Consider the following 24,438-nt stretch of genomic DNA (forward strand, 5'->3'; position numbering starts at 1 on the left):
AAAACTTCAAAATGAACCAATAAATGTAGTTAGTGAAAGTGGGGAGAAAGGATTAATAATATCCAAACACCAGTGCGGATCATGAATTAGCAAAATGAAAGCATTGGAAGTTTTCCAGAATGGGAAAGAAAATCCAACCTGTCAAGATACAGTCCAACTGTGAAGGGTTGGAGAAGTGGAGTTAGACCTAGGATTTTGTATTTTGAAAGACTAGTTTCAAATTTAAAAGACAACAGTTCTGATAAGCTAAGTTACAAATGCACATTCCACAAAAACCATACTTCTCAGTTCCCTCTTTTGCTGTCAAAAGTATATATATACACACACACAGACACATATGTAAGAAAATATGACCTTTCAGTTTATTGATTAAAATACAACTTTCAGGCCACACGATCATTATGCACTGACAGTATTTCCATCCATAAGAAATCACACCCCTTGACATAACGATTCTTCATTTCCAGGGTAAGCACCTTCCCAAATCTCAAATCTCTTGAAGAAGTTCCTTCTTTTCCTCAAAATACTTCTGAAACCACTCAATATGTTCAACCTTCTGCTTAACACTGAGGTATGGGTTTTTTGAAAGCCCACAAATGACTAGTTCCATGAAGTGGCGGATAGGTCCTTCCTTGGGAAAGCCTTCGAGGTGTTTCTCCAGAAAAATATGTTCATGAAATTCAGCATCATCATCCATCCCTAATAGAAAGACAAAGCAAAAAAGACACAGTGGTTATCATAATACAATAGCAAATTTAACAAAGTAAAAAATAATATAGATTGAAAATAATCTTAAATTAGTAAAATTAATGGTTCTGCTTGCATTTCTAAGAATATGTAACATTTAAATCAACTTTCAGGCTTGAAATCTTGATAAAAGCCTGATGCTGGGGTGGAAGTAGGAGGAATAATTATAAATCAATCTTCTAAAATCCGGTTTGTTCAATACTTGAAAATTTTGATTCATCATTAGTACCACCTTTTAGATTGCAGGCACACTCTTCATTAATCTTTAAAGAGAACACTGCCTAAATTCTGCAGAGGATTAAAGAATACAAACTAACCTTGAACAAATAAGGAAACCTCATAAAGTATCAAATACTGAACAGCTAACAAACACGTGTCCATTCCAAGTCAAGCTTTTAACATCCTATTGCTATCAAATGGGCACAGAAATTTGGTTTGCTGACATCTTTTTAATCTGTGAGTGTATGATGATGTAGAAGTGTTGTGTATCTCACCAGCTGCTTTTAAGTCATAGCCATCACCAGAGATGATGCATTCAAAAGCCTCCACAGAACATGGGACAAGGATTATTGGAGACAAGGTAAACTTTTGTTTTCTTAGACCTGTGGATTTTTTTGTTGTTGTTCATACTATGATGGTAGAGATAAAGACTCAGAACAAGGCTGCTTTTGCTGTTCCTAATTTTAAGGGAAAAAAATAAAAAGCAGTCTGGGATTTGTAACAAAATATTATTTTCTTCAGTTAGATATACATGAAAACTTTTATTTTATCTCAATTTGCTAGTACCCTTAAATAAAAATCTGTTAATAGAGAAAACTACTGCACTTCAAGATGACAAAAATGAGAAGCCTATACCATACACATGAGTACGGTGTATATGTTTTTCTAAGCTAACTAGTTATGTTTTTCTATATTATTTGATAAAATTAAATCAGGACTATTAAAATTGAGGTAATTAAGCCACATAAGTTCTAAGCTTCACTCTTTGGTAGAGCTTCTACATTTTCAGAAGAAATTACGCACATCTCTGGGATGCGGAAGTCACTTAAATTGTTTTTTATTAAGTTTGCATTACTCTTTTCCTGCTTTAAACCTGAGGTACTACAATAGCTGAAGGAGCTGAGAAATACTTATATTTTTCCTAGAAATGTCTGAGTGCATCAATACCACAGCTGCACACATTTATCTCCTTTGTTCTTGAAAAAAGAAAGCAAGTTTCCTTCTTCAGACCTCTCTCAGTGTTCCTTTATGTTGAAAGTTAAAATAAAATTAAAAAAAACAGGTAATGTCAGTTCCAGAAAGTGTGTTTCTGCTGTGCTTGGAAAACTATGTCCAGGGACAGAAGCAGTGATAATCCTTTCACTATGCCACCCATGCTGGCTTTCCTCCACCAAGGGGAGGTAGAATCTCACTGTATCTGGATGATACTGGTTCATTTTTCAAAATAACAACCTTTCCAGATTTCCATCCTTTTGCTGATCTCAAAAATCCAAGAGAACTAAACCAAACAAACTCACTACTGAAAAAATCCAAATAATGCTGACAGTAAAATTTGGCCTTCTGGATGCTCTTTTTCTGGGGACAGATACATGGTATCAGGAGAGATACAATGTATCTAATAAATAATTTCACCAATTTTCATCTTTAACCCAAAATAAGCAATTTAGAGTCTCACAAAAATGCAGGACAGAAAGAAATATTATATTACATATTCTGCTCTCCTGTTTGTCAGAGTGTACGTGGTTTGGGGATGAGGTGCTATGTCCAAATACTTCAGTTAGACCATATATTTCAGTCCTCAAAAAAGTAAAGTGTGCATCACAGAAAAGGAGACTACAACAGTCCAAAGCATCAGAGGCTGAAGCCTCTGGCGGGAACAGATTAGATGAGATAATGACTCTCCTCACCCCTAGCAAGCCCTGACTCCTGCTGCAAGCCTGTCCCTCAGCCTCTCTTGCAAGGTCCTCAGAAACATAATTTGAAAGAACATGCATGCCTGGTGGAAGTCTAAAGTAGAGAATTTTCTTTTTCAACATCATAACTTCAAAGACACCTACTCTCAATATCCTATTTCCAAACCCCCACATGCTACAAAACAGAAAGTCTGGGGAATTTCGCTAGCTAAAACACCAGTCCTTCCAAGACATGACCAACCTTGTCTTAAAGATGTCAATCCAAACACAGGTGTTCATCTCTTATAGAGAGATTTTTCTGAGTTTTGCTGACATATAAAGATGACTGAGCATTCAGATGTAGTGAGAAAATGTTCCTGTCCATGGCAGAGGGTTTGGACTAAATAATCTTTAAAGGTTCCTTTCAACACAAAGTATTCTACCCTTTCAGGATTTTTAGAATTACATCAATCACGCTCCCCAGTAGGTCCCTAGAACAAACCCAGAGTTAGTAAAGAAACCCCGACGCAATGGTTGTGTAACTGCCAACTCTCTTGGGAAGATGATCCAATATTTCTCTGCTAGGAACAGCAGCAACTAGAACAGGACATGGTGAACTTTTGCCTGCAGAAGCCATCAGAAGCAACTGAGGAATGAATTTTCTGAGACCTTCCTATCCTATCACTTGTGCAGTAACAACCTCTGGCCCACCAAAAGCATTTGCTCTTTGTAAAGAGGTGCTAAGGCAAACTCACACCTATAATCTGCTCTGTCCTTTTTAGCTTTTTGAGTGATTATGGCATAAATGCACAGAAATAATAAATGAGGCACAAATAAGCACCTTTCCCAACTTTTTGCCATGGCAATCATGGTGCAGCATTAAAGCTACTTAGAAACAGGGGAGGCAAGCAGAAAGAAGGAGGAGTGAGAAGAATGTTATGCAAACTATACTAATGGTTTGCTAAACTGGTAAAAATTAATCAGAGGCTGCAGAGATGGAGAGGAAAAAAAAAGGTAATATTCTAACAGCGACTTCAACTGCATTGGACAAGGGAAAGGGCATGCAGGTAAGAGCAAACAACAGGGCAGTAAGGTATGGAGGGAGAAGACTGCTGCTGACCACTGTAGCAAGCCAGTATGTCTAGCCACATCTTCAGATGTTCACACCAAAATCATTTCAAAAACCATGACCTTGCCCTGGTGCCACAAAGCACAGCACAGTGCCTTGGTGAAGCACTCTAACGAGAACACCAGAAATGCTCTGGAGCCAAGAAAAAGTTACAAGAGGCTGTCTTTTGTATTTGGTTTAAAACTTTAAAGGCTTTCATAATGCTGGAAGTTGAGTATACATGCCTCCTCAGCAGAAAATGTAATTGCACTTACATTTTTAAAGCCACGATTTTGGCATAGAAGAATAATCACACAGTTCTGGATATACAAGCTGAAGTAATCTCCTCCTCATTGAGGGAAGTGGCTGTTACAAAACTGCAAAATTAACAGCAGAAAGGGGCATCTTTCTTCTTCTGCAGAGAAACTGAAATTACACCATGCTGATATACTCAGAGCAAGGTTCCCGAGCCTTTAACTGTGCTTTGACACACCTGAGGTGATTAACAACCTGTGGCTGGCAGTCTGATAGGACACAACTTACTGACTTGGTATTTCAGCCTGAGAGGTAACAGGTTTTGGAAGGCTCCACTGGTATTTTCCACATGACTAGTCTTTGTGGACAAATCAGTAAAGATTGCTGTTTTAACTATATGTAAAGACTCTTTGTCCATTGGCCGCCCCATCCCAGACAGCGCGGTCCCAGCCGCACGGCTGCAACAGGGAAACCATTGCCCGCCAAAGACACTTTGTCAACTGACGGCCCCAGACACTACGGTTCCAGCCACATTACAACAACACAAAAACCATGGGCCACAGTGGTTTTAAGCTTGCAAAAACATGACTAGAGTATACTTGGATTTCTACATGATGGAACAGATCAGTTCTGGGAGCAGTGATTAAATTCTGTGAAGAAACTGCCAAATAGGATGAGAATAAACATTAAGAAACAATGAAGCACATTATTCAATTTGCAACTCGGTATAGGACAGATTTTCAAAGACTCCCAGCCTCAGATACCAACCTGTTTTGCTCTCAGTGACTGAAACATTACAAAGCAGTTCTGTTTGATGTCTTTAAAGTCTTTAAAAAAAACCCCAAAACCCACAGCCAAGCTGTCCCGAAAGTTATGAAGTCCCCTTTCCTACACTGCACACTTAGTGTAGCTGTTCTTCACTTCCTTAACATTCACTCTCTCTGCTGGCATAACTTCACACAGAGCTTTTTTTTTTGTTTTTATGGTAATAAAAGAAAATACTGTGCAAAAAGATGCCTAATTAACATAGATGCCCAGGGTGAGTGAATATTGTGACTCTTTATTCTTATGAAACAGACAGAACAAAGGGAGCAAACAACTGTTTAACACTTGGCTTGCCCAGATATAGAACTGGCAGATAGCTGTTTGGGATTTGGCAAGACACTTGGTCCAAGAGCCACACCAAAGAACAGAATCAGCATTATAAAACACACGCGGCAGTTTTAAGATTCCCTAACTTCTGCTACGAGCTTAATTTAAATAAGTTGAAGAGTAAAAAGTATTATGCAAAAGACTCGAACAGCCTTTTGATGTTAAACACATTGGGGGTGAGGGTGGGAGTCATCCCCTTTTGGCAGCAGCCAATCCTCAGATCAGCCAAACCACCTGTAAGAAAGACTTCACCTGAAGAGTGCCAGAATGAGTTCATCTGAAGCATCTCTGATCTGGGACAGTCAGGAAGTTATGTTTGTTTACTATCAAAAGCATGACTCACAGCTGAAACACTATGTTAAAACAGTCAAAGGTCAAACATGCTCTAATTTTCAGAAAAGCTAAACGGAGACAGATAAAAGCTCACAGTGCACATACCAACTTCATTGTCAATTGGGAACTCCCACAGTATTCCTTCTTTAGTCCACTGGATCATCTCCTCAAAACCATTTCGGGGAGGCTGCGCAGTTACTGCTGCAACCTCCTTTGCGAACTCCAGATCCCAAATTGTTGGTGAAGATACTAAAAAAGAAATTTTGTAAAGAGCTGTCAGCAACCAAAGACTTCTCACTAGATAAGACAAAGTCCTCTAACATCAATCCTTACAGAGAGTAATACTTTCACCTGTGCAAATTTTTCTACCTTAGACACCAGCATCACCTTTCTCAAATGAGAATCCTCTGTTGACATGAAAGTTCTTTGAAGTTCTCAAATGTCTGATGAAAATCTATTCTGAACTCCTAGGAAATATTTATTTTTATGTCTTTCACATAAAGCAATAATTTAATTTTTCCACAATGGTTCTTCAGTTTTATCTTTCAAAAAATATGGATACAACAAATTCTGAACTTGACTGGTGCACTGTGCTAAAGGAACCTTACTTCTACAGGAGCTTTCAGGTTCTTCACAACTATATTCTCCTTCAGGGAAACAACTAAAATCCACAAGGCATGGCAATTCCTTCCCCAGTGCTCCCAAGTGTCCCAGGTTTTGTCTCTCAGACTGAGAAACCATGATTTCTTGTTCTTTTCACAAAGCTAAACAGTTCCTTCAGGGATGTATCTTTCCTGATTTTTTTTCTTTTAATCAAAGTGCACTGGTATTGCAGCAGTTACTCTTCTCAAGGAGTTCCTGTCTCTCCACCCAGGAGAACTGGTCACAAGCCCAGACTGAACCGCTTCGCTGAACTGAAGGGAACAAGCTGTTACCACGGACAGGGAGGGACCTCTGGGAGTGCCCTGGGCTGCTGTCGAGTGAGCTGGCCTAAGCTGCATTCCCCTTTGTTTTCCTGCTTCCCCCTGTTATCAATTCATCCTAAGCTCCTTGGAACACTGATCTTCATCTGAATTCAAGTATTACAGTTCACTTGGAGTATATCATAGCCAATAACCCATTATTTTACTACTCTTGAGTGTAAATACTTGAGGTCAAGATATAATTTCATCTTTGGCTCAGTGGCTTACAACTTAACTGAAATTAAAAAAAAAATCTTCTCCCCCTCCTTTAAGAGAAATCACAATGAAAGGACAAACAGTATTTTTACATACAGAAAAGTGTTTTCGGGGTTTTGTTGTGTTAAATCAGAATATAATTATTCAAATAATTCCTTAAGAGGGAAATTTCCAGAACTATATTACCAGGCTGACTACATTGATTTGAGGGCTGGAGGCAGGAAGAAAATACAGCTACAAGACAACATGAGAAACCATACAAGAATGAAATTATTGTCCATGTCATAAAGAAACTAATAAATCCTCTAATAGAGGAAAGCAAACCTCATTTTTCAAGCTTGCAGTAGAGGTGATAAAGATTATAACTTCACCTCATGAAAGAGAAAATAATACTGACATTTAACATTAATTGTTATGAAGAGCATTTTCAGGATGACAATTTCCAGTTAACATTCAAGTTTTTGAAGTCAATACTCAATACCTAAAACAAAACTTGCTTTTTTGTTATGTATAAACAAATTTTAACCCATTATCTCCTTTAATATGAACCAAGACAGTGAAAACAAATGAATCAAGGTATCAAGTATCACACTGGTGCTTCCCGAGATTAACATTCAAAAAAATGTTTGTCATCAGGCTTAGTCAGTAAGCCAAGAAATCAGCTACCCGGTCTAGAATAAACTGAAGATTTCCTCAAAGCTACCTGGAATCAAACAAGGAAACACCACACAAAAAGCTGAAAGAAGCTCATGCCTCAACATCTAATTACAAGTACAATAAAGTCCACTTGCTCTCTTAAACAATTTGTACACATTCCAATTTTGTGTTCAAAAACAAAAGTGCATCTCAGCTTTCACGTGGGGTGACTACTATGAGCCATTGTGTCTGCATTCTGCTCATGTGAAAAAGAAATTTTATATTCTCACCATTTTACCTGAAAAAATTTGACTCAACTCAAAATCAATTTTCTTGAACAGCACTTTTGTTAGGACAGCTAAAAACAAACACTACATCATTCATCATGGTTTTTACATGTAAAATGGACCAATTTTACAGATATTGGCAGTCTTAAAAAACAGAAAACTGAATCCCATTCTAATAAACAACTTTCATAGAGGTGGTTGTATTCAGAAAGTTCACAGCTGCTTGAAAATATGCAAATGGCACTATTTGACATTTCACTAAAAAAAATTAGTATCTCCCTGCAGTTCCAAGTGTTAAAAAAAAATAAAAATCTACTCAGCTGGAATCTGGCAAAAACTTACAGTTCTACTCTTGAAACAGAAACAAATACTCATCATTTGATAAGATTTTAGAGAAAAAATACTATTTCTTCTGCTGCTGCTAGCGTTACATAAAGTTCCAAGTCACTACACTGGAATAAATTCTGTATTTTAAAAGGACCTCAGAATAGCTGAGGGAAAACAAAACAGCGTGTTAAAGATCATTGTTAACAATACAGCGTCACTGTTCACGAAGAAAAGCGAGAGCTCTTTACATGACTTGACCATATTCACACACTCTTGGCCAAACCCAGCCTGTACTAAAGCCAAGTCTTCCTGAGTGAAAGCTATCCCTGTTAGGCAGCACTAAGACTGTTCCTGCACAGTTGTGCCATTCAGTGAATATGAAGGTGAGTCACACCTGTTCTGACTTTAGCTTTGCTATCTTTTATCTCACGTGAGTTTTGGCATGTTTGGCATATTTAGTGGATAAGCAATTGGTTGGGTGGTCACATCCAGATGGCCCAGGTCTCATGGGCCATTGCAGGGCTCTATCCAGACCATGCGTTCAGTGGTCAAGAGAGCTCAGTGTCTGGATGGAGATCGGTGACAAAGCGGTGCTGCTCAGGAAGCCATACTGAGACCTGTACTGTCCAGTGTCTTCATCAACACCACAGACAGTGGGGTTGAGTGCACCCTCAGCACGTTTGCAGGTGACGCCAAGCCGAGCGCTGCAGCTGACACACGTGAAGGGCAGGATGCCATCCAGAGAGACCTGGACAAACTCAAGAAGTGGCCTCACAGGAACCTATGAGGTTCAACAAGGCCAAGTGCAAGGTGCTGCACCTGGCTTGGGGCAACCACCAGTATGCACACAGGGTGGGGTATGAATGGACAGAGAGCTGTCCTGCCTAGAAAGATTTAGGGATACTGGTGGATAAAATCTGGACTCATGTCAGCAATGTGCATTCAAAGCCCAAAAAGCCAACTAGAATCATAAAACAAAGTGTGGCTAGCAGGTTGAGAGAGGAGATTTTTCCCCTCTGCTCTCATGAGACCCCACCTGGAATGCTGCAACCAGCTCTGGGGTTCTCAGCACAGGAGGGACATGGACCGCTTGGAGCAGGTCCATGAAGATGATTAGAGGGATGGAACACCCCTCCTAAGAGGAAAGTCTGAGAGAGCTTCAGTTGCTCCTTGTGGAGAACAGAAGGCTCTGGGCTGACTTTATTCAATCTTTTCAATACTTAAGGGGAGTTTATTAAAAAAAAATTAAAAATGAAGACAGAATTTTTTGTAGGGCACATTGCAACAGGACAAGGAGTAGTGGTTTTAAACCAGAAGAGGGCAGATTCAGGCTAGACAAAAGGAATAATTTTTTTCAAATGAGGCTACATACTAGAACAGGTTGTCCAGAGGGGTGGTAGATGCCTCATCTCTAGAAACATTCAAGGTCAGGCTGGGTGGGGCTCCAAGCAACCTGATCTAGTGGAAGAGGTACCTGCTCACTGCAGGGGGGGTGGAACCAGACAACATCAAAAAATCCCTTCCAACCCAAACTTTATGATCCTAAACATATACGAAGAACTTTACAAAAGGTGAAGCAAGGTGTCATTTGTCAGCTGCCAATGGGATCTTTCCAGCTCCACCTGCAACACTAAACAGAAGAAGGCCCCAGAACAATACAGTGTGTAGTCTTGGATTCCTGCTACCCTGCTTATGTTTAGCCACCTGCAGAGCATGCTGGTTTAGTTGGGATCACAGCCTCCTATTTCCTTGCAACTTGACCAAATAAGCTCTGGCCAACACAACCATCCTCCAGGCTGGCTTTATACTCACAGAAATAAGACTGACCTTTGTGCAAAAAGCAAGATAAACCCTTCAAGTTCACTACATTTCATTACACTGCATGGAAGTTTCACTTGGTAAAAATCAGTGCTACATCAAAGTATTCATTTCTTTTATCAGGCTGAAAGCAGAAAGTGAGAAGTTCATGTCTCCTCACAAAAACAAATCTCTTGATATTCTAAAAATGCAGAACTTAGCCTCACTGCATTTTTCATTACTGAATTTCCACTAACCTGTTTCCAGTGCGTGCTCTTGTTCTGTAGAAGCCTTAGTGAATATATTAAGCCTCTTTCCTACTTTGAGACTTCTGTAAACAAAAAAAGAAAACTGATATTTAGTATTTCACAACACCTTACAACATTGCCAGAAAACAAATTAAAAAGCACAAAATATTTTCTTGAACTAACAGACCTCTGGAGACAAAACAAAAAAAAAAAAAAAGATAGCAACTCTCACCGAATCTTCAGGCTTTTAATCAAGAGAGTGTTTATGGCTTTACTATTTGTCTTTAACAGTTTCTATAAACATTTCCATGTGAAAGAATGAGCATAAATCAAGCATTCTATTTGCAGTCAATTTTAACTGGAATAGTTAGGAATCTGAACAAAGGTAAACAGTGTCAAACCACAGTACTTAAGTGATTTTACAAAGCTGTGACTATCTGAAGACTTGGGTTTTTTCCCTGTAAAAAAAATATTGCACAATTCAGGAACAGAAAAGGCAACAAGTAAATCAAATAATTCCTGCTTTATGACATAAATAGCCCTTTTGGAAGATTACACAGCCACCTTCTCTGCTATTGGCAAACAGTCAGAGTATATCCATACGATATATTTTCAATATCATAACCCTGATGCCTGCTCTTAAGAACACAAAAATATTTCCCTTTGACCACCTATTTTCAATCACATTTATCATTACCATAAGCTTATACTAAAAAAAAAAAATATATATATATCTTTAGAATCAATTATGGTTTTAATCATATTATCTTTCAGGTTTCCAATGAAATTCTAACAGTTCCTTCATTTTGTTATGACATATCCACTGTTACCCTGGCAAGATTTACCCTTTCTGACCTTAAAATCCTACCCTTCTGGATTTACTGGAGATTTCTAATGGCCTCAACTACTTCCACAAACCTGCACTTGTCATATTACTTTTTGGTGATGAAACTACCCTGGATCTATTTCAGCACAGAACAATCTAGTTAGAGTGCCTTAAAAGAATTTTGATTCAGTATTATATTTTCCTATCTGTGTGTAACTCCCAGTGACATTGGCCAAAGATACATGCATGTCTTGGAAGAATGTTTATTTTAAAACTAAAAGTTTAAATACTATAAAGCAACATCACTCATTTCATTGCAATGCACTAACTCAAACTTAGGTATTCTTCCTAACCCATTCTTTCCCTGCTATCAGTTGATAAGCACATCCATTAGATTTTCAGGTATGCAGGAGGGAACTTAGGCCTTAAACTGGAGAGTTTACTCACTACAGGGATTTTAAAACTATTTTAAGGTGCTGTTTCTGAAGTTATATACCAAGCACAGTTTCACCACACACACAGAACACTGTACACCTACTCACCCATGAATTCATGCTTTTCTTTTCCTTTGTTACCCAAATTCTGTCTTCACCATGATCTATCTAAGCATAAATTATTCCCTCAGTTTTCAGGCCCTAACCCCCAAAAATGGGGATTTATTTGCAAAGTAAATTAATTACAAGAGAAGTTAATTTTACTAAAAATTGCTAGGGAAATAATACATTGAGAAGGAATGCAACGATGAGCTGCCATGGGAAAATCCAAAGACCACAGGCAAGAAAAGCACAGCTTACAGGAGTAAACCAAAAAATGTAACAGCTCTCCTTAATTCACTAAAAATAGAGTGGCCACATAATGCAGCAGCAAAATAAAGTTAAGGAGTACCCTGAAATCACATGTAAATTATAAAGTCAATTTCAATAGACAATTATCACAGATAAGAAATCAATTACAGAATGAGGTGGTAATAAATACATACATACATACATATATATAAATAGACCAACTTTAATATCTCTTTAAAATCCCAAGAGAATGGATGAACCTTTTCCAATCATAAAACATTATCAACTTTTTTAGAGGAGAAAAGCAAGCTTTCAAAAGCCCCATTTCCCAAGAAGTTAAGAAAGTGACATAAAATTGTATTATGCGTAGGTGAAAATAATTTAATCTAGTTAAAACAAGCACAATTACATTTCAGCACCAAGTATGTTAAATTATCCAAAATGTAATGTTAAAGAAGTACACATTATTTGATTAGCTGGTTGCCATTAACTACCTTGTTCCCAGAATTTATTTTAATGCTAACAGTACTTTTCTTGAAAAATACTTACGTAAGTTCTTTAAGCTTTGAAGTACTGAAACATTAATGTGGACAAGTAAATTTAAAGTATTATCCATTAGTAACTGCATGCTCCTTCTATGGGAAGTGAACACAACAAAAATACCTTCTGGAGTCCATAGACAGAGCTGATGACCTTTCACGCCTTATTCTTTGACCATCCTCATCCAACTGCAAGGAAATGCGACCAAATATCCTCGCACCCCTCTGGGCTGGGGACTGCCTTTTAACTGTCATTTCTGAAATAACATTGCTGAAATGAAAAACACGAAATGTAAAAACTCAACAGATTGACGAAGCAAGGAGATTTGTCATATGTATTAACCAGAAACTCTATTCTTGATTGGTATCATAAGCTTCTATGAGACAGAATTATACATTCCTCACAAAATACACCCATCTTTAATCCGTCAAACATTCAAGGCTGTTGTTTTAAACCATTTGTTACATTCTATGTATTGAAAGTGCTACTTTAGCCTATTAAATCAACAATGAATGCTTTCTTTTAAATTATTTACTTTTCATATATCTGTACACCAATATTCACAGAGTGTACTAGGCATGTTTTGCCTAAGCAAATGGGGAATTTCTCTGTATACAACAAATAGGTTGAAATAGGGAGGTAAAAAGTCACCATTTTTTGGACAGGAACCAACACTGCCCAGGGACAAAGCTGCAGACCAGAAGGAAGCTTGCCTTCACACATCAGCTGACATGGGCCAATCATGCCACCCTAATAAGTAGGTCACCTTTCCTGATCCACTGCAATCTGTGGCATTGCATAAGCATGTTACAGCATTAACAGACCACATCTTCCTTCGTAATTCTAGAGTGAAAATCATACGACAACAGCAACTACTCTGATCTCCTCCAGCACCTTACACAGCTTGGTCTGATCACAAAGTGCAAATCACAGCCCCTTTCTGCCCCTGCCCCTGAGCTCCCTTCACTGGCAACTCTGCTGGCTGGGAAAGGCCAAGCTGGTAGCTCCTCTTCACAGCCTCCTCTCCACACAACCACTTCCAGGCACACGCAGTCATCCCAAATTGCAGCACTCAAGTTTTAAGACATAAATATGGTCTCAAAAAAAAAAAAAAATAGGCCAAGTCAAAAATACTGAGTTATCCATTTTATGAAAATTTGAATGAAATTCAAACTATGCTTTTGGCAGCTTAAGTGAAAGGAGATTTTACTGACAAGAAAGAAATACTTCTGGAAAATTGTAAAAGCTAATTGCCACAGAAACACAGCATGATTTCTCTTCAGTTTTAGATGTGGTTTCAAATGGCAGAACAAGAATAGCACATCTCTTCCAGTACCTACTCTGAAATAAAGGCATCTGAAAACAAGTTTGAAATAATTTCATTTTACTTTTAAATGAAAATCAATCTCAGATTAGTTGCATATCTCACATTAGAAATTACTCTGTGAAGTGGCTACTGGCATTAGTGAGCTGGTGCTGGGCCAGAGGCTTGACACACTTATGAGGGTCAAAGAGACATAATTCCTAAGGTCAGCCACACACAGCCCAGCCCAACAGGTTGACTCAGCTGTGACCTAGAAGGCTGGTATGCTCCTGTGCTTCAGGAGTCAGGATTGCTCAGAGAAGCTTTGTTCCCTGACTTACTTGCAGTTTTGCCCTGTAGATGTGGAAAGACTACACTACTGAGTTATCAGTACACACACTCAATGGTATCATGTTCCTCACTGGGAAATCCTAATGTCACCCCACCACTGGTATATGAACATTTCTGGCAGCAACATTCATCACTCTATCACGAAAAGTGCACCTGTACTAACAAAAGCAGAACTACAAGGATTTTTTAAATGCCTTTTGAAGCAAAAAGTATTGGTTTAAAATGTCACACTCTAACCCCAGTGTACCCAGACTGGTTATATGTTATATATTACCTCATGCTCCCACACAACATTAAAAACTGAAATTCCTACATACACCTGCCTTCCAAAGATGGGAAGTGGTAGGACGTTTGTAACAACCACAGACTCTCTCTCTCTCTCCCTCTCTTTCCTGATCTTCAGCCAATAATTACAATACTTAAAACAGAGACCCAAGGAGCTTTGGATACATTTTAGCCAAAGCTCTGAATTACTTCTCTTGTTCACCCAAAACAGGAGCTGAAATTGTAGGGCTGCATATTTTATTTTGGTGCAATTGGTGCTGTTGTGATTTCCATTGAGTGAAACTTTATCCCACACTGAGGAAAATAAATTCCTGTATCATTAACATTTTCTCCTCCTAGTGAGCGCCCTGTCCCTGTGCTCTCTACAAAGCAATGAGATGACTGAGTACAACAGTGACCTCTGGAGGTCTTGCTACAATCCTGGTTAAAAATAATTGTACAAAATATCTGAACATACAAATCTATTATAAATCACAATAGCAGTATCCAGTTTTTTGCAGTTCAGCACTATGTGGCCCTACTGCTTGTGAAAGTCTCTTGTTTTTAAATATTGTAAATAACTGAGGATATTATATATAATATATATTGCCTTTTTATATGTGTGAGTACATTGAATGCAAAACCTTTACAGAAAAAATAGGGAAAGTTGAATTGCAGGTATTCTCTTACTGCCAAATAAAACTCAACACAAAATAATCATGTATGAACAAAAGTGAATGCTTTCTAAGATATCAAAATCATCTTCATGCATTGTGTGAATTGAGGCATCATGGAGCATAAATCACACAAAATCAAGTCTGAGGGCTGCTGGGCTTTGTAAAATCAACACTTTTAAACTTCTAGTCAAAAACCTGAAAGTACTGTATTTATCTCAAAGAACTAAGAGGTCAGTACTAGCTCTAAAAGGTTACTATGACCAAGTTTTTTGTCATGAAAATCAGCACAAATTGATGATCTTTCTCAAAAACTCACCCACTGATAGAGTTCATGTTACCTTTCTTTCTGAAAGAAGAAAGCTAAAAGTTTTCAGCAAATGGCAGCAGGAAGAGGACTGTATTTGCTGGGAGAAACAAGCTAGGTCACAAAGCTGCCTCAGGGAATAGAACTTGCCAACTCAGAGCACAGCAAGCCAGCCATGACATTCCAAAAGGGCTGGTTCTGGTTGAGGAAAATGCTTTTTTCTAACGACAGTTCTTCATCCACAAGCCTGTCATAAAATATTGTAACATCACAACCCACCAACCAAATATAGAGGCACTATATAGCCACAGCTTTTAAATTTCTGAAGAATTTAAACTCTCTTTCAAGAGAAAAAAAAAACATTTTTGCTTTGACTTTTTTAGTCACCGTCTTTCTTCCACTGCAGCAAGAGCTGGGCCAGTGCCTCAGGGAAAGTGCCATAGGTGATGAGAGAGAGTCTGTGATGCCAGTAGGCAGAGAAACGACCCCTAGACAAGAGCATGTGCACCCTAAGGGAAGGAGACTGGCACATTCCAGGTTGGGCACTGCATGTGTTAGCTCACTCAGTATCTCTGTGGTCCTCCAACATCTTGGGTACTCAAGTAGGTTTGAATTACATTTAAGTTGGTTACCCACAGCCTATGCCACAATTAAGACATTTGCATACTCTGCCCTTCTAAAGAACCCAGTGACAGAGAGGGAACAAGCTCCCTGGTAATTAACAATTTGATAAACATATGCTCTATATAAACAGTTCTTATAGCTGAAGAACAGATATTTTGCTTAACGAAGTTATTCAATGAGCATTGCACACCCCAGTCTATGCAATCATCTAACTCAACCTGCTTGCAAGCATCTGTCTCTTTCTTCCTTAATTTCCACTCAGGCAGACATCAGCCACAAACACCATCAGCTCTGTTTGCTTGAACACTGACAATCATTCCAGCAGATCCTTTCCTGATACCTACAAGTAGAAATACATGTAACCTACAAATGATAATAGATGGGAGAAGCTTAGATCCTCAGTTGGGGCAAATTCATTTTCACAGAACAAAACTAAGATAAGCAATTTGCATTTCGCACTGCAAACAGACATAAAGAAAGGTTTCACACTCAATATTTTGGAAAAAATTCAGTTTTCTGTTTGGTTCAGCATTTCACCCAGATTTTATGCCTTATTTGCTGAGTAGTTATTTGACTACTAGCTGGAAAAAAAAAGTAGAAAAAAATTTGTCTTTAACCATTATCCAAAAGAGCCGTATGCACAACTGTTTGAGTTTCCAAACAAATGTTTCTCATCTGTTTGAAAGCCACACTGGAAACACAGTTAAGCCAAGAGATGAGTTTCATGCGTTGACTGGAAAGTTTTGAAAGGAAGGGTGGGGCTATAAACAGAGCTGCTCTAGTTCAGTTCTGCAGAGCTGTCATGAAAATTCACCAGTCCAGACAGAACGTCTGAAACATCTACAAATCCATCCATTGTGTGAGAATTTTGGAAGCTTGTGGCAAAAAAATTTCAAAAAAACCTCACAAGAAGAGCTGTTATTTTGCTAGCCTGTCCAAGAAAGCAATGATCCTGGGCATGAAAGCAATTCTGTTTCTGCAAAACCACTTTAGAAAGATGATAGCAAAATTTAGAAAGTTTGTTATAACCAGATCGATAATGTTACTAATATTCATTAATCCTAAGGATAAACTGTCCAAAGGTATCTGTTAGAGCCACCTTTCCAACACAGAAGTCAGTCACCTTCAGGATGACATCACAAAATCAGAATTTCTACAGTAATTGAGAAAAGCAATCAATATACAGACCGTATGTTAATAGTTCCACCCTTTTTCTGTTTATCTGTGGTTTCTTCATGTCTTCTTAGTTGTGCAAGGAGCTCTGATACTGTCTGTTTCTTGTTGCATGGAAGGGAAGATGCAACTGCAGAAGCAGCCTTCACCAGCTCTGGATTTAAAGGCTTGCCTCTGTAAACAGCGACACAACAGATAGAGAAACAAAACAAAACAAAAAAGGCTTTAATATATTCAAATTGTCACTTCTGTACTGCCATTTTTTATTTTAATAACTCAGAAACTAGTCAGATATTTTCCCAAACAGGGGTGGCCAGTGGGACAGGCAGGTTTGCCCTGTGTTGCCCTAATTATCTCTGACAAGCTGTTGTTCCCCAGCCTGAGGAAACAGCAATCCTGTGCCACTGCACAGCCCCTTGGACACAAAGCTTGAAGACCACTGGCAGCACAGACCCACGGGGCAATAAATATGATGTAACGCATTGTGGACAGGAGCAGCTCCAAAGATTTGACAATCATGATGCCATTCTTCATTTTTTTCTTTTTCCTCAGTTTTGCTGTATTTCATCTGAACAGTATTTCCCCTCTCCCATTAAAATAACTTTCCACAAGCAGATGACAATGCTACCTTTCCACAATCTCACTGTAGAAAAAGGCACCATATGGTTGACAGCATACAGTACCTTTTGCCCAGATTCTCCCCTGTGATTTACTCTGGCCTACAACTGTGCATCACACTCCCTTACAAGATTCTTCTCCACTGCTGGAAATGGTTTAATTTGTCCCAAATAATGAAAAAGAAAGCTGAAATATGGATAAAACAGGCTAAGACTTGGTTATACTTTACCGTTGGGTGTCTTCTGTAATTCCTTGAGGCACAGAACCTTCAATGTCCAGGCTTTCCCGCTTCTTCGTGGCTTGCTTCTTGCTCTCACTGGCTTTTAGTTGTTGGAGTTTCTTCTTGTAGCTCACTTCCACCTTCATATTACCAATAATGTCTAAGAGCTGCTGCTTTGGTGTTTCTGCTCCATCCTCCTTCCTCTTCGCTGCCCCTTCATGCGTGCTGTCTTTGGAAGCAGCAGATTTATCTTTGTCTTTAGAAAGCACACTGCTTGTGCTGAAGAGTTCCTGTTTGCTAGATGATACACAAAGTTAGGAAACAGAAGTTAAAAATAGGGTCCAAGGCTGAATTTTGTAAACCTACCAAAAATCCCAAAACAACAGTTACAATTGTGAAGGCCCAACAGAGTGCAGCCTGAGTGCGTTAAGCACATGTCAAATGTGTACCTTTTGACTTTTGAGAAGGGCTGGGACACCATTTCAAACTCTTGATTACTTATGGTTTCATTACAAATACAAAGTAAACAACTTTACATACCATTTATTTGTGGAGGAAAATAATACAAGAGCTTAGAACTTCTAAGTATTTCTGCATTAGGTAGCAGAGTTTGAATTTACTGGAACCTGGTACTTGAATTCATTGATACTACAGAAAACTCACCGAAATTCTTAATATGAGTCAATAAAGAGACCACTCCCAGACATCTGAAAAAAGACTGTACACACACACACTTCACATTTTCACACTTGTGGCACTACTGCAGATCACACTTCCCTACTCTGCAACATGGATTCTGCTGCAAGGTAACCCAGTAACAAACAGGAAAGTTATTTAGGTTATATCTCCTCTTCTTAGTTTAGCACATCACTGCAAAGTAGCTGAAACTGACACAGTGCAGCTGAGGATGCGGAGCCAGGGACAGCAAGGAGCTGCTCAGGAGATTCTGCAACACAGACATAGCTGCATTCTCTAGGAAAACTATCATACAATTCAAAGAGCCTCTTTCCTATAACATTCTAAAATGCAGTGTTTAAACCTTTACATCCACACCTACTTACTTTATTTAAAAATCACCTTCAAGTCACATAAATTAAAAAAAAAAATTGATTCAAAATAAAAAACTTCAGATCTTAAAACACTCCCACAAATCTGAAGGAATTGTGGCATATCTCTCCTCCTCACACACATCTCTCTTTGGCTAAAAAAGGAAAGTCTGACAGTTTCAGCAGGCACTGCATCACACTTTGGTCACTCTGGACTTGATAAATTGTCAGCATCAAACCCTTAATTTCAATGCTGAGAAGTAACAGGAAAATTTAGGCAAAGTTTCAGAACCTCATTACATTAGGAGCCCTGCTATTTTACACAGCAGCATGTTCTCCACAGGAAACACTCATTTTTTCATTAATTCAGGTTGAATGTTCCTTAAAACTATGTAACATTCAGAAATCACAGCATCAAAGAATGTTAAAGGGTTGGAAGGGACCTTAAAAATGACCTAGCCCTAACATTCCCTGCCACAGGCAAGGTCACCTCCCACTAGACTGGGTCACTCAAGGCCTTGAACACTGCCAAGGCTGGGGCATCCACAGCCTCCCTGGTCAGCTCACAACCCTCAAGCAAAAGCATTTCTTTGTAATACTGAACCTAAATCCCCCTCTTTCCATTTGTACCCATTACTCCTGATGTCATATTCCCATATTCCTGACAGAGTCTCCCTCCAGCTTCCCTGCAGGCCCCAACTGAAAGGTTGCTCTGAGATCTCCATGCAAGCTTCCCTTCTCCAGGCTGAACAGCTCCAACCTTCTCAGCCTGATCTTTGCCTAGAGCATCCGAAAAGCACAGTAAGGCTGAAAGCCTCAGGAACTTAAAGCCAGCAGCGCTTTGCAGTTTGCATCCCTGTACTTCACCTACCATCCAGTTTGCTTTCTGCAGGGGAGCTTGGCCTCGGAAAGCAAACACAGCTACCAAAGAACCTGAGCTGCTTTGTACATGAGGCCATCACCGCATCGGTGCTTGTTCAAAAATACTGAGGAGTTTCAAATCTAAAAAAAAAAATAAATGAACGCACAACTAAGCAGTCATTAAAAGCAGTTTAAATCTTTTCGTGAAGACGAAAAGGAACTCCCAAACACTGCTCTTAGCCCGTAGTTGGGCAGGTACAACAACGCCCAACAAGCAGCGCCGCTCTGCTGACATAGAGTGCACAATTACGGTCCGGTCACCCACGCGCATCATTCACACCGCTCCAGATGGGAAGGACGGCAAGGACATCACTACGAGAAACAAACGCCACTCCCCTCTACCCGACTCCATTCCCCGCTACCTTCTGCCCACCGTGTCACCGCCACCCAGCCCCGGTAGGACGGGTGAGCCCCGTCCCTCTGAAGGCCGCGCCCTGCGGCACGGCACGGCACGGCACGGCGCGGCCTCACGGCAATGCCCGGCCGGCGCCGCCCGCCAGGTGAGGGTGCGGGGGAGGCCGGTACCTGCGGGCCCTGCCGTGGGTCCTGCCCTGGGCCCCGCCGTGCGGCCGCGCCGCCATCCCAAGCAGCCGGGCCGCGAGGCCGAAGCCGCCGCCGCCCCGCACGCGTCCCCACATGGCGGCACCGCCACCGCCGCCTGCGGCCCGCGCTCCCCGGTGCCGCCGGCCGGCAACACGAGCCGCGCACGGGCGTTCCGCGCAGCAGCGTTCCTCCCGGCTCCGCCCCGCAGAGCTCCTCCTCGGAAAAGCCGTCCCGGACAGGACGCGGCCTGGCAGCTTTGCCGCCCGGCGCCAGGAGTTCAGGTGTTAGGACAACACTGCCAGCAGGTCGAGGAAGTGATCCTGCTCTGCTCAGCCCTGCTGAGGCCACATCTGGAATGTTATGTCCACCTCTGGGCTCCTCTGTGCAAGAGAGACATTAGGTTGAGGCTCGCATCTTTCTGAAACATACTTCAAAAACGTCCCCAAGCCTTCATTTCACTACTGCAACCTACCCTGGAAAGGCCAGCACTGTTCCATCTCTTGCAGTTGACTGTAGCACACAAACAATTGTCACCTGCATAAGACCTTACCTGCAGAAGCCATCTCACTTTTCCTCCATGTGGTAATGTCCTGCTTGACCCACCTCTCAGAACAACACCCACTGCAAGGTGCTGGGAGAGTTTTGATGTTTTTGCAGCTCTGGCTGCTATTCTGGGACAATACTTGCCAAGAGATGACATCCATCCTCCTGGACAATGAGGACACCCATAAGAATTAGGAAATGCCTTACAGGGAACAAGTGGTTTGCCTGTGGTTGGCTGGAGATGGTGCAGGGCCCAAGAGACAGCCTTGGACTGCAAGGGATGGACAGAAAAACACCCTGGAAGGGAACCCTTCCCTCTCCTACATCAGACAAGTTTCCATGGCATCCCCCAGAGGTCAGCCAGCCCTCCACTACCAAAATACTTTGTTGAAGAGGAGTTGTGCCACTCTGTCATACAGTGGACCGAAGCAAATCACGCATACCCCGAACCAGACCCCTTGAGTGCCAGAAAGCACTTCCACATTCCTACAAAGCTCTTACAAGTTAAGGTCTCTGCACACACGTCCCATTTCTGTCATGCCTGAATCCTTTGAGGGGAAGCTTGAGGTTAAGCTCCAAACAAATTGATACCTCATTTAGGAGAGTCTCTCGGGACTTATGGCAGTCCCTCCATGGTCTCCCTACACACACCAAGCGTTGTTACTTCAGGGCATGCAATTCCTAAATAAATTCTCATTTAAAAAAACAAAACCAGAAAACCCAAACAAAACCAACAACAACAACAAAAATGTGCTCACCAACAGCACGGTGCATGGACAGAAAGTACCGTATGGCTGAGCAGCCACGGGTGCAGGCAGAAGAAAAAGCCACGTGGTGGCGATGTGCTCGTGGAAGTACTGCACTCCAGGACTATAAAAGCTCCCAGGCAACATTTCAAGTGCTGTAGCCGTCTCCATCTTTTCTACGGGGACCAGATAAGACCAGATCAAGACTGGTGGTCTGCCCGAGGAATGCTCAAGGCCTGATGTTTCAGCTGGCAAACGGTTATGGCAGGCAGCATGTGGTTTAATGGGAGCTTAATCGCAAGCTTCCCTGCGTTAGGAGTTTAGATGGCATTCACCAGCTGGATCTTCCAACAGTGCTGCAGTCCTGCTAAACAAGAACTCAGCATACAGGTCAAAATTTTTTGCAATGAAACAGCAATCTCTAAGTATTGCCAGTTATTTGGGATGCACAATTAGCTCAAAATCACTTATTACAACAGACTCAGCAAATTTTTTACAGTAATGAAGTTACAGTTCAATTTCTAAAACCATTTATAACCTAGGCTGTTCTTCCTTAGCAATTGCCACACCTGGAGTAATGCATCCAGCTCTGGGGTCATGAGTACAGGAAGGACATAGACCTGTTGGAGCAAGTCCAGAGAAGGAACACCAAGTTGATTAAAGGGCTGGAGTATCTCCCCTACAAGGAAAGCCTGAGAGAACTGGGATTCTTCAGCCTGGAAAAGAGGTGACCAAAATGCAGCCTTCCAGTACCTGAAGGGACCCAACAAGAGAGCTGGAGAGCGGCTTCAAATTGAGAGTAGGTTTAGATTAGTTGTTAGAAAGAAATTCTTTACTGTGAGGGTGGTGAGGCACTCAGACAGCTTGCCCAGAAAAGCTGTGGATGCTCCATCCCTGGCAGTGTCCAAGAGCAGGTTGGATGAAACTGAGCAACTCATTCTAGTGAAGGGTGTCCCTGCCCATGGCAGGGGGTTCAGAACTAGATGGTCTTTAAGTTCTCTTCCAACCAATATGTTACATAAACTTATAAAAAAATAAAATCTGAAGCTTGTAATTGATTAATAGGGATTGGAAAAAAAGATACATTTAAGTTTATAATTTTCTTTATGCTGTTTTTTTTTTCTTGGTTTGAACTGTGAAAGTAAGAGCCATCAGTTTTATTTTGTGGAAAACACCATGGATGTAATATGAAATACGTAGGTCTGCATGTCTCAACCCACGCAAACACATGTGCATCTCAACAGGGATTACAGGGCGTACAGTGCTTCCCAGAAACACTGCCTGGTCTGTAAGAGTAGCTCAAATATGACTGATCACTGATGCATATTATGGCTGCTGTTCATTTACCTTTCCACAGACTGTACAGCGTCCTGCTGCTTTCAACCAGACATTGTTCCTGGTGAGCATTATTGAAAGCATTTCAGGGTCAATATATGCCACCTCAAAGTCCCAAAAAGCCAGGATCACGAAACTGACAGTTTAGGACAGTGTCTCCCTCTCTATACATAAACTGTTGATATTTCAGGGTACAGAATTCCTAAACAAATCCTTTTAAAAAAAAAAAAACAAACATCAAAATCACCCAACTAGAAGAAAAATAATCAAACAAACATACATCTAAAAAAAAAAACCAAGAAAATTTTAAAAATTAAAAAGTGATTTTAATTAATAAATTCGGTTGCATCCCGCTCAGTAAACTGAAACACAACCCAGCCCTAGCTTAAGCAGAGCCCAGCCCCGCCGCCCCCCCCCCGCCGCCTGCCCTGCCCGCGCCTTGCCCGGGGCCGCAGCGGGGCCGCGCCGCCTCCATCGCCGCCGCCTATTTCGGGGCAGAGGCGGCGGGGCCGCTCGGGCGGGTGGCGGCTCCGGTGAGTGGGGACTCCGGGCGGGGGCAGCGGGCTCGCCCTCTCCGCCGGCGATCCGGGGGTGGTGGCGGCCGGCCCGGAGGGTTCCCGCGGCTCGGGAGCGCGCACAGGCCCGGGATGCGCGGCGGGCGCGGTCTCGGCGATGCGCGGTCCCTCGGGAAGCTGCGGCTGCGTGTGCGGCCGCCCGGGAGAGCCGGGCCGGGGTCGGGCGGGCTCTGCCCCCGCGGCCTCCGCCGAGGGCAGGCCGGGGCTTCCTGCTCCAAACGGGCGGGTGCTGGCGGAACGGGAATCCGGAGCCTCCCTCCCTAAGGAAGGCTGGAGCTGGCGGTGTGGCCCGGGAGCGGTCCGTGCGCTCCCGCCGGCAGCACGTGTGACACAGCCCGCGGTGAGCCCCGCCGCTGCCCCGCCACTGCTGCCCCGCCGCCGGGGTGCTGGCCTGCTGTGACCTTGGGAAGCGGAGCTACGGCCTGCCCACGCGGGCTATTGCAAGGATCTGCACTGCCTCCTGGGTGCATCTCAGTCTTTGGAGAGTGCATGGGCTGAGAGAAACATCTGGGGCTGAAATAACATCTGCTTGCAGAGGACTCTGCAGGACCTGTTACACTAACCAGTGTTTCTGTATTTCCAGGTTTGAGGTTGGATTTGCTTTGGAAGTTTCAGAGCAGTTGCTGCCTCCTTCTACCTACATGCAACTTTTAATATAGTAGTACTATTACAAGCAGGAAAATAAAGGTATGTACTCATGCAATACTAATTTAGTTTTGACTAAGACTTAAATTTTCCGGAAGTGGGACAGTGCTAATATGGATCAGTCAACTAAACTTCTTTGTCTCTTAAAAGGTCCATATTGCTACAGACTTATACTTTTTTCCTTCTGCTGCCGACTTTTCAGTGGGTAATCTGGCATGTGCTCCCTCTGGGGACTGGCACAAGTCGATAAGCACTCAGTGTAATGAAAGCAGTGTACATTTTACTGAACACGGGTAATTGTTGCTCTCTAGTAATTCCTTTCATTCAATGTCTGTCTCCATGATTTATTTTCTTCTCCCCTAAATGAGGAGCAACACTCAGAGAGCAGTGTGAATACTAGGGAGATAAATAAGATAACAAAGCATAATTAACAAGGCCT

At 41.5% G+C, this 24,438-nt stretch overlaps 2 protein-coding genes across 2 annotated transcripts; one reads left to right on the top strand and one right to left on the bottom strand.

Annotated features, from left to right (window-relative positions):
- Positions 1-390: 390 nt before the first annotated feature.
- MRPS31 (mitochondrial ribosomal protein S31) lies at positions 391-20,250 on the bottom strand. Its single transcript, XM_062514727.1, has 7 exons — positions 20,138-20,250; positions 17,655-17,942; positions 16,823-16,981; positions 12,235-12,381; positions 9,970-10,043; positions 5,593-5,736; positions 391-699 (listed from the first exon to the last, which is right to left on the bottom strand). Exons 1-7 carry the CDS (start codon positions 20,248-20,250, stop codon positions 488-490), a joined length of 1,137 nt encoding a protein of 378 aa, XP_062370711.1. The 3' UTR covers positions 391-487.
- A 2,171-nt stretch (positions 20,251-22,421) lies between these two features.
- Positions 22,422-24,040, top strand: LOC134057732 (myosin heavy chain IB-like). Its single transcript, XM_062514728.1, has 2 exons — positions 22,422-23,694; positions 23,938-24,040. Exons 1-2 carry the CDS (start codon positions 23,452-23,454, stop codon positions 23,941-23,943), a joined length of 249 nt encoding a protein of 82 aa, XP_062370712.1. The 5' UTR covers positions 22,422-23,451; the 3' UTR covers positions 23,944-24,040.
- The last annotated feature ends 398 nt before the right edge of the window (positions 24,041-24,438 follow it).

The sequence above is a fragment of the Cinclus cinclus genome, chromosome 2 (assembly GCF_963662255.1).
Source record: "Cinclus cinclus chromosome 2, bCinCin1.1, whole genome shotgun sequence".
NCBI lineage: Eukaryota > Metazoa > Chordata > Aves > Passeriformes > Cinclidae > Cinclus > Cinclus cinclus.

Bases quoted from the DNA above. Each gene is read 5' to 3' on its own strand.
- MRPS31 (XM_062514727.1), bottom strand. From the start codon at position 20,250: ATGTGGGGACGCGTGCGGGGCGGCGGCGGCTTCGGCCTCGCGGCCCGG. The intron at 16,982-17,654 runs GTAAAGTATAAC...CGCTGTTTACAG, and splicing joins ATTACAGAAGACACCCAACG to AGGCAAGCCTTTAAATCCAG. The intron at 10,044-12,234 runs GTATTTTTGTTG...TTTTGTTTACAG, and splicing joins CTGTCTATGGACTCCAGAAG to AAGTCTCAAAGTAGGAAAGA.
- LOC134057732 (XM_062514728.1), top strand. From the start codon at position 23,452: ATGCGCGGTCCCTCGGGAAGCTGCGGCTGCGTGTGCGGCCGCCCGGGA.